This window comes from Sinocyclocheilus anshuiensis, unplaced genomic scaffold, assembly GCF_001515605.1.
Source record: "Sinocyclocheilus anshuiensis isolate Anshui unplaced genomic scaffold, SAMN03320099.WGS_v1.1 scaffold418, whole genome shotgun sequence".
NCBI classification, from domain to species: Eukaryota; Metazoa; Chordata; class Actinopteri; order Cypriniformes; family Cyprinidae; genus Sinocyclocheilus; species Sinocyclocheilus anshuiensis.
Genome location: NW_015544131.1, coordinates 203,282 through 214,130, shown reverse-complemented (window position 1 = coordinate 214,130; position 10,849 = coordinate 203,282). Strand labels below are relative to the sequence as shown.

At 36.3% G+C, this 10,849-nt stretch overlaps 1 protein-coding gene across 1 annotated transcript in view; it reads right to left on the bottom strand.

Moving 5' to 3' along the window:
• LOC107694888 (NACHT, LRR and PYD domains-containing protein 3-like) overlaps nt 1-6,415 on the bottom strand; it is a 41,121-nt gene extending 34,706 nt beyond the window's left edge. The window contains exons 1-2 of the mRNA XM_016494610.1: nt 6,313-6,415; nt 1,851-2,018 (exon numbers count right to left, since the gene is read on the bottom strand). Coding sequence (XP_016350096.1) covers nt 1,851-2,018; nt 6,313-6,332 — 188 coding nt within the window. The 5' untranslated portion in view covers nt 6,333-6,415. The remainder of the gene's footprint in view (nt 1-1,850; nt 2,019-6,312) is intronic.
• Nucleotides 6,416-10,849: the final 4,434 nt, after the last annotated feature.

The following is a 10,849-nucleotide window of genomic DNA, read 5'->3' as shown; positions in this document are numbered from 1 at the left end:
GGCTGAGCTGTTACTATATTTGGAACTATTTTCGTTAAAGAAATAGAGCAAAATCAGGCAGTACTTGTTTACTGAACTGTTGTATTGAATCAATATCACATTTGCAAACTCCCTTAATAACTATTAAAAGCTGTCACTCTCCTTATCGCGATCTGTGGGCGCACAGAAAATGAGAGCGTGCGAGTGAGTTCTCAAGACTCAAAAGCACGTGCAAATGATACGTTCCGTCATCTGTCATCGTGTTATTAGTGCGGAACCTGCGGGAATGAGTACAACTGTTATTAATAGCCGCAATCCCGCGCCGAAATTCAAGTCCTGCTCTGTATTCTCTGCTAATAACCCGACTGTGAATGATGCGAGCGGCGTCACATATGTTGTCACTGAGAAGCTGCAGCCGTGGCCGGGAATGATTTTTGATGTGCCGGCAGAACAACAACAACAACAATGCGCTACATTACAAATTCTTTTCCCCTAATTTTTTTTCGTAGCGATGGAAAACTTTAAACCCTGCATAAACAAAATTTATTTCAAATTTAATTCAAGCACTTTCAAGGACCTATGTTTGTTTTCAAGTACTTTCCAGGCCTTGAATCCATATGTCTGAAATTCAAGTACTTTCAAGAAGCGTGGGAACCCTGAGTAAAGCCACATGTGCCATTCTCACAACCAGCTGAGACACAATAAACAGTATATTGATAAACTATTTTATGCAGAAACTGGCCTAGATTAGCCAGAATGAGCTTAATTATTCAAATGACACTTAAAAATATCTCTCGATGTTTGTTTCAAGCATTGTGTATTTATAAATTGATGTTCCACAATTTACCCTTGACATCAAGTCCGAAACACAATTTAGGAAGAAGATGCAAAAGGGACGGTTCATCCAAAAATGAAAATTCAGTCATTATTTACTCACCCTGATGTTTTGGTTTTCTAATAAGGAGGATATTTTTAGGTGAACTAATCCTTTAATGGACATACAGGTGATGGCAATGATGGATGAAACTAATTCATATTCAGGTGAGAGCTAGTGGTTTCTACTATAAACTCTTTAAGTGATAAATCATTCTACAGCCAATGAGCTCTATTTTGAAAGGTTCTAAACACCACATGCTAGTGACAGCTGCTGGCTGCAAAATAGTGTAAATGCAAAAACAGCTCAATATGCATAACGCCTTTTACAGAACAATTGCTAATGTTTGTAATCTAATAAAGGCAATCTACAAATCAGTAAATATGATTAAATATGAATTATATGTATAATTTAGGGTGTTTTGTTAATTTGCAGTGCTTGTTTTATGTGTGCAAAGGATGAATATTCAACCATAAAAGAGTACTAAAGTCATCACTGATACTGGTTGATTAGAAAGACATGTTAAACTTTATATTCAGATCATCAAGCAAATGATCATTTGCTCTGGTGATGCATATAAATATCAGTAAATGAATTTGATCAAACATTTGGAATCAAGAGTTAGGGATTGATTTTGGACACAGCTTACATCCAATTTGTGAATAAAAGAAATGAATCAGGTGTCTCTTTTGTGAATTCAGCATGTGAAACAATCTTGTTCAAAATTATGGATGAACAATGACGTTGTTAAAACTCTTTTAGGTTATTTTGTCTGTTTTGAACAGTCACTGGACAAATCTAAATTAGCATTGGTGAAAAGGTGAAAGGATTCAAAAAACTTGAGTTACTGTCACTCTTTATAGAGACACAGCTGGATACGGGACACAATGCTGTCTGATACTAAGAAAACATAATAAACATCAGTGATAAAGAGAGATCATGTGATTTAAAGTTATAATTCTGTCTCTAGTCTCTAGTATCCAGTACTGGTTATTACCTGGGGTTAAAGGCCACAGTTCCATCCCTATAATTAAGGGCGTTTTCCATGGATCTATCACTCTTCACAGACACACGTCCGTCCTCTGCTGCTTCCTGGTTTTGGTAGTGATCAACATCCCCCTCCTCTCTTTTCTCATAGAGACTCATTCTCCTGTGATTTTCAACCCTACAATTGCAAACATAAAGAAACAAATAAATAAACAATTCTAATAAACAGCACCTGTAATGTCTAAACCAGGGCTGTCCAAACTTGGTCCTGGAGGGCCGGTGTCCTGCAGAGTTTAGCTCCAACTTGCCTCAACACACCTGACTGGAAGTTAGTCTATGCCTAGTAAGAGCTTGATCAGCTGGTTCAGGTGTTTTTAATTAGGGTTGGAGCTAAACTCTGCAGGACACCGGCCCTCCAGGACCGATTTTGGACAGCCCTGGTCTAAACCAATTAGCCTAAATAACGTTTTTAATGGCTCGTTTCCACTAAGCGGTACAGTTCGGTACAGTACAGTACGGTATGCAATTATTTCCGTTTCCACTGTCAGAAGTTGTGAATGGTACCAAAATAGCGAAACGTACCGTACCACTTTTTTGGTACCCTTCCGTTGGGGTACCTAGCACAGCAAAGGGTACCAAAAGGGTGGAGCTAAACTCACTGTAGAACGTTGATTGGTTGACTAGAATCGTCACTTTTGCGTGATACAAGGGGATAAAGCGTCCTTCACTCGTCCCGCTTTGCTGTCCATAAGTGTTGGGCTTATTTACATCAGAATGCGCAAACACAAAAAAATATATCTGTATTTTATAATTTTATATTTTCACACAGACAATAGCCTTTTCTCAATATGCGTTCTTGTCTGTTCTTGTGGACTTGTGAAACGTCGTTGCCCAAATACCCGCGTAATTTTCTAAATATTACATATTAATATTATAGTTTTTCAGGCGAGAATGTAATTGTTTAAAACTCAAATCTGTGGTTTATTTATAAAGATAGCACCTATTTGATTTTAAATTTGCTATGCCAATTTCGGAGCTCCAGGCTATCACCGTGCGCTCAGTGCTCATGTATCCGCATAGAGCAGCCTTAGCTCGGCTAGTCCTTCTGACATTTGCCACTGGCTCTGATGTCTCTGTAGTGATTAAACATGAGATACAATTCGTTTTGGGTAGGCTATATTTAACAGGCATTCGTGGTCTCATGAATCTATTATTTATTCCTGGTCATATCGTTTTGGCTGAGCACAAAGTTTAACTTTATATATTTATTTTGAACTTTACTGTAGTACAGCGCTGACTTTGTAGTCAGACTGAATTGTTTGCTTTTGTCTTTATTTCCTTTTATATAACCTACCAGCTGGAGTGTCCTGTGATTTCCATTAGAGGACACTCTTTCCAACTTTTTAGCTCCTTCATAATGAACTACATTTCCCATAAACCATTGCCTGGAGTCATTATGGTTTGATCACTTCTGCCTGTCATTTGCTTGTTTCGTTTGTACCATGTAAGGTACTCATTCACTTTTATTGTTGTCAAATCTTGTTTGCGTTACCTCTGCGTTATTGATCGCTTGTATTTCTTTTTACCTGTTTACTGGACTCTGACCACCATGTGTTTTTGACTGCTCCTGTGGATTTCTCTCAATAAACACTGCATTTGGATCCACCGTCTAAGCCTCCGAGTTCATAACAGAAGGCTTTCACAGATCCAGCAGACAAATGAGAGCCAGACCAGTCGTGGACCCGCTCAACCAGTTCCTGTACCTTCAGCAGAATGAACTCTCGATCGAGGAGTACATCCGCAGGTTTACAGAGTTGTCTTATCACGATCCTATAGACAATATAACTTTGAAAGACTTCTTTCGCTATAGGCGGAATAAGCCAATAAAGTCATGGCTTCCAGGAGGAGAGAGTATGTTTAGTTTGCTGACTTTATGGACGATGCGCTGGTATTCAGTGGCTCTCCTTTTACAGTAGGAGAATTGGAAGATGTAAAAGGAACTGAGCAAAAGAATGTGAACACTGAAACAATTAGGAATAGAAAACATTACAAAACAGGAGTCCTAAACACAAGACAGGGGAACACAGGCAAGATATATAACAACCACGGCTACATTTGATTAAAATACAGTAAAACAGTAACATTGTGAAATTATTAGTTTTATTTTAATATATTTAAAGAAGTCAAATATTCCTGTGATCAAAGTCAGATTTTCAGTGTCATTACTTCAGTGTCAGATGATCCTTCAGAAATCATTCCAATATGCTGATTTGCTGCTAAAATATATTACAATTTATATAAAATATATCATCTTTTTTTTTTCAGGAATCTCTGATGAACACAAAGTAAACAAAAAAAAAGAGGTAAAGCATTTATTTGGAAATATTTGAGAAATTTTTACTCTCAATTTGACCAATTTAATTTAATTTAATGCTGAATAAAAAATGAATTTATTTAAAAACAAAAAAAATCTCACGGACCCCAAACTTTTGAACAGTAGTGTAGGCCCTACACTACAGTGTCCTACAAAGGTTTGGGTCTATTTCACAAAGAATCCTAAAGGGGAAAAAAAGCACTGTTTACACTGTCAAAATGGTTAAAGGGGTCATATGATGCGATTTCAATTTTTCCTGAGCTTTGTAAAAATTGACGCGTTTCAAAAAGGCGGGGCATAGAGGAGAAACAATAATGTACAGTATGTGGAAAATAATGTGTTTTTTTAACCTTAGACCACATAAACACATTTCATTACACCAAATACACCAAATAATGTTCTTTTTAGCAACATCATATGACCCCTTTAACACAAATATTTATCAGCAGTTTTTTAACATTGATAATGTTTAGAAATAATGATAAGGATCATGTGACACTGAAGACTGGAGTAATGATACTGAAAATTCAGCTTTGCACCGCAGGAATACATTTCATTTTTCAATATCTTCACACAGAAAACCATTATTTTGATGTTACAAAATTACCATTAAGTAATACAATATTACTGTTTTTATGTTGTGATCAAATAAATGCAGCCTTGGTGAGCAGAAGAGACTTCATTCAAAGATGTAAGAAATGTTACAGACCCCAAATGTTTGTGCCAATTACAGTTATGATGACCTATGTTCCTCCCACTTACATGATACTATGGCATATGTAGACTATTCTAGAGACTGCGTCTGTTCACCGAATGCTAAAAACAAAACATTTACCAAGGGATCTAGAAAAAATCTGATTGTGACTAAACCAGATAACAGCATAATAAGCAAAATCAGGGGCAACGTGGCATATGGTGCTTGGCCTGTAATGAGGTCATAAAACTCTGGACTATTGATAATACCGCGGATATATCAAAGTGTACTAAAGGAAGCAGAGCTTTTTTATTACTAAACGTTTGAATAGCCTTTCTGTAATGTTCAGGGCTAAGACACACTATTTTAGTTTAAACTGGATTAATCAAAGAATAAATAAATATATAAATCTTGTAGCCAAGTATTCACATAATGCTTGTCATAACCAGTTCATCTTTTGTCTGAAATATGAACAGCAGCTATGCTAATCCTTCTATTGTTTTCCTGTTTCTATCTCGGGCCACCCGTCCCAAGGTTAATAGAGATTACACCAGTTCCAGTTTGGATCCACCCTCACGATATTTACTCTTTCCCGAGTTACGTGTACCGAGATATCCCTGAATAAATATTGTTCATTTACACATATTACCAACATTGTAACGATACAATGTGGGTTGAAAAATCGGCAAACTTGCCCTTTAATAATGTTTAAAGACAGCACCATTTTGTGTGTTTAATTGAACACATGACTTGTATTAATCTTTGAGCTACTGTCATATGGACATTACTTCGTTGCCAGAAGATGGTCTTCCTCTGCCTGAGTCTTAATCATCTCTGCCTGTTAAAGGTTATTTTTCAATTGTAACCATTACAATTTCTGTAAAGCTGCTTCATAATAAGTATTGTGAAAAGCGCTGTACATATACCTATATGACAGTTAACCATGATTTTACTATAGTAAAACTGTAGTAGACTAACCATGACTGTAGACTGTAGTAACCTTGTTTTAGGTTTAAACCATGGTTTTGATGCCATGGTTCTACTATAGTAATTTAGTAGTAATAATACTCTAGTAACCACGGTTTTTGAAATTACTGTGAATTTTGTAGTTACTATGGTTTTACTGCAAATACTATACTAAGAAAATGATTATATATTTGTAGTTACTATGATATTACAAAAATCACTGTTAAACCATGGTTGATTTTATTGTTATATGGTTTTACTGCAAATGTTGTGGTAAAACCTGGGTAATTTTCTTAACGGTACAAATAAACGTGAATTAATTGTGCCTCAAGGATAGGCTTAAAACTTAGTTTTTAAGTAAAATATATCAAACGTACACATTATCTGCACATTTATGGAAACATCACGAAATTATGTGAAGAACATTACTGGACTCACCAATAATTATGATAGAACATGTAAGCTTTGGTTTACAGCAGTCTGAAATGGCATCTTAGTTTGTATTTCTTCCATTTACTTCCATTCACATGCGAATGCGGAAGAGGGGAAATGTAAACTCAGGTGAAGTTGTTTCACACTTCTCATTCACTCTCTCTCTGGGTTTATTGGCGGGTTGCAACCAACTTAACCAGGTGCATACCGCCGCCTACTGTACCGGCGCCGGTAACATCAGGGCTTTAACCATTGCTGGACCTGTTTTGTCCCACGTCTCAAGAATGACTGATTTATTACTGTAGTAAGGTGGTGGGGGTGCTTGGCAGGTGTCAAACACTAGAAAGGGGTGCACGCTGCAAAAAGTTTGGAACCACTGTTTAACCATGGTGTGTGGCAAAACTGTGGTTATAGCCTACGAATAGTAATCAATGCTCCAAAAAAATGGTGTCTTTTATCGCAATGATGTTGCCACATAAATACCCCCCCCCCCCCAAAACAAAAACAAGGGGATTATATTATACTATATTATTTATATTCTACACTCTATTCCTGTATCTTTAAGAAACGTAAACAGAGCCTTACTACTTTCCTTCGTTTTCTCACACATCCCCAGAATCCCTTGCAAACTCCATTCTCTCTCCAGCTCATACATTTTATGTCGCAATATATTCCTCTCTGAATTATATATTTTTACACCACATTATGTCATACTCAATATGTTTTTGGTGACATTACAAACATCACAATTATCTGATATGCATTTTCCCATTTTAAAGAGTGTTGATTTAAGTCCAGTATTGGATTATTGAATAAAAGCTGGCTTTTGAACGTTAATCAAGATAGATTCTATATCACGTTAAGTCTATTTTTGTTTTGTTTTATCTGTTGTCTTAGAGTTGTTGACTATGTAGCAGTTAAATATAGTATTTATTTAGCTAATCTTAACTAGCTATCCTGACTGAAAACGTTAACCAAACAAGTTATTTGATATCTTCCTGTGGATCTTAAATCCACATTTTATACATAACTCTCAATATATTGTTTCTTTGCGACCTATTTTCAACCCTCTGGTGCTCCTTATTTAGGGGCCACACTCACATGTGATCAAAAGTGATAGAACACCTAGAGAGTAACTTTTTAATCTTTTAATTAGATTATGTACTGTAATTGTTAGGGCTGTGCAATTAATCGCATGCGATTGTCATGCGCATCTCGTCAGTAAAGCCGGTTCCGTGATTAGTAGTAAATCGCCAAGCTGTAGTTCACTGACAAGCTAGGCGATATCGCGTTCATAATCGAATGCAATTCATCTGCGATTATGAACACGATATTGCCTAATTGTCAGTGAACTACAGCTGTGTAGTGAATACCGCTCAATCTGAAAGCAGGTGATGGAGATTTACTACCAATCATGGGACCGGCTTTACTGACAAGATGCGCATGACAATTGCATGCGATTAATTGCACAGCCCTAGTAATTGTAGATTTTAGTTAAACATATTTTTTCCTTTAATCTTTTGTATTTGAGGAGATTTCATGGTATTAAGGAATATTCACCTCTAAATAAAATATGATTCATAATAAAACAGCAGGGATTAAAGTTCTCCGTTGCTACGACGGATTTCCGTTAATTGGAAAAAATGAGGGAGAAAGAAACAAGTAGCGCATTGTTGTTGTTCTGCCCTGTGGCACACCAAAAATCATTCCCGGCCACGGCTGCAGCTTCTCACTGACAACATAGTGATGCCGCTCGCATCATTCACAGTCAGGTTATTAGCAGAGAACACAGAGCAGAACTTGAATTTCGGCGCGGGATTGCGGCTATTAATAACAATTCTACTCATTCCTGCAGGTTCCGCGCTTATAACACGATGACAGATGACGGAACGTATCATTTGCACGTGCTTTCGAGTCTTGAGAACTCACTCGCGCACTCTCATTTTCTGTGCGAATCAATTGAATGAATGATTCAGTGATAAAATTAGTGACTTGCCGCCACCTGCTGGCGGATTTAATTATATTTTTAGTGTATAATTTCAGTTATTTAAATCATACAATTTTGAATACAGAAATATTAAAGATTTAAAACATTAATCTCCACATGAATGTATGAATTTAATTGCACTCATGCCACCTCTGAGCCTCATTAAATGTCTGAAAATTTACCTACAAGATACTTTTGTGTTCTTCTGTGCCACCTCTGTAGTACAAATTATTTTTTTATTAATACTAATTTCATATGCTTGCTAACTTATTTGTCTTATTCGACTTCTTATTATATTGTTTTAAATAGAATTTTTAAAAAGCGTATAAACGTACATTTTTGAATTTGACAGATGAAAATGATGCCATTACAAAGGTAAAAAGAAAATACCCCTGTAAGTCACTTAAAGGAGTCAAATGTCACCTCATATTAGGAAGGATCATTTTTTATCAGAATTTTTGATTATTGATCAGAAGGTGCTCCTACATTTTTTTTAATTAGGAGGACAAGCGCTCCTAATTACAAGACAAACACTGCTCTTAAACTGGGTGTGTGACGGGTATGGCTGTGGAATGGGATTTGGCTGAGGAAAAATTCAGTCAAAAGATTTTTTTTGCTTTACCCCCTAAAAATGAACTCCCAAAACGTACTGCAACATGGAGCTAAGGAGAAAATGTAGTGTGGGTTCAAGTCTCGTACCGGCAGGGATTGTAGGTGGGGGGAGTGAATGTACAGTGCTCTCTCCCACCTTCAATACCATGACTGAGGTTAAATTGAGCAAGGCACCGAACCCCCAACTGCTCCCTGGGTGCCGCAGCATGAAAAAATGGCTGCCCACTGCTCCGAGTACATAAGGGATATGTTGGTACCTTACCAATCGCATAGATTATTGCGCTCCTCTCAGAGCTTGCTCATCAAGCATGGACATTTTTAAAAAGGACTTAAAGACTTACTTGTTTTATCAGGCTTTCGGCATTTGATTGGTCAGGACAACTGTGAATGACTTGTCTTTTATTTTATGTTTTGTTCCTATGTTTTAATGTTTTATGTTTTTTGATCTTTATTATATACTGCTTGTGAACAGCACTTTAGTCCATTTTTATGGTTTTATAAATAAAGGTTGAGTTGAGTTGAGGCTAATTTTTGATCAGAATTTTTTATTATTGATCAGAAGGTGCTCCTAAATTCTGAGGAAAAATTTTCAGTCAAAATATTCTTTTTTTTGCTTTAACCCCTGAAACAGTCACCACGGATTCACAGGCTCCATATTATTCCTTTAACTTTACAATTTAGACTGGAGTTGAAGAGCCCTGACATACATAAAATAATTTTTTTTATTTTGAGTTTATACAATTGCTTTTGAACAGCTGCCTATGTGAGTCAAATTGACCCACGAACAGCGAAGTTGCATAAAAAGTTTGTATATATATTATATATATTTTTTTGCATATTTCATAACACATCAGCGTCTGCAACTTTGTATGCATGTTAATGACCATAAATGAGAAAAAAGTCACAAAATTTCAAGAAAAAGAGCATAAGTTTAATAGTATTTCAGAAAGAAATGATTGCTCATTTTTACCATCTGTGGCTGACTAAATATTTTTCTGTATTGAAATAAGTGGGGAAAAGCTAATTTTTAGCTTCATAGGGTAGTAAAAAAAACCTAAAATACCAAAATATAACAAAGCAATGTTATTATTTTGGTTCTGTAAAGTTGCCTTAGAATACACTTTATTAAATCGCTTTTGTCCACTTTCGACCACTTTTCTGATTTCTGGTCTATGGATGCAGCTATGGTTTCGCCTCTGATAGCCGCAAAACTATGCTGAATCAATATTCAGAATTAAAATGATTAGAATCAGAAATGGTCAGAGAACATTGTGCTTTTTATTTTTTCGCCTTCAAGCCAAATTTATGATTTCAGCTGGCAAAATTTTAATCCTATAATGTTTAAGAATTACAGTAGGTCAGTGCGCAGAGGGGAGTGGCCATTCAAGTTCTAAATTAAAGGATTTGGATGATGACTGGTGATCTTTTACATGTTAATGACATTAATTAGGAGTCGTTTACAAGGCAGAGAGCTGAAACCATTTTGTTGAGTGTAAGTTCAAGATCATTTGCGATTCATAGATCTGAGGCGCGCTGCGCATACGTCCTACATCATCCGCCGGAACGGCTTGCATGTATGACAGTTAGCGGAAGTGAGAGAAAAGTGTTTATTACGTTTGAAATATGGATATTTTTCTTACAAAATCATCTTTTCTTCAACTGAATACTGTTTCCGTGCTGTTTTGATGTATTTTAAAGAGTTGGCAGTCAAAAATAAAACTGCTGGATTTACAGAATGTACAATGTTTTTAAAAGGTATCAATTGCGGTGTACAGCGTTTATTATGAGGGGGTCGAATCCAGAGCTCAGTACTCACTAGTCACTACTCACTACTCAATACTCATGAGTACTTTTAAATAGGCTACTCTTTTACTCTTACTCAAGTAGTTTTTTGGACAAGTACTTTTACTCTACTCACACTACATTTTTTGGAAGGTAATGGTA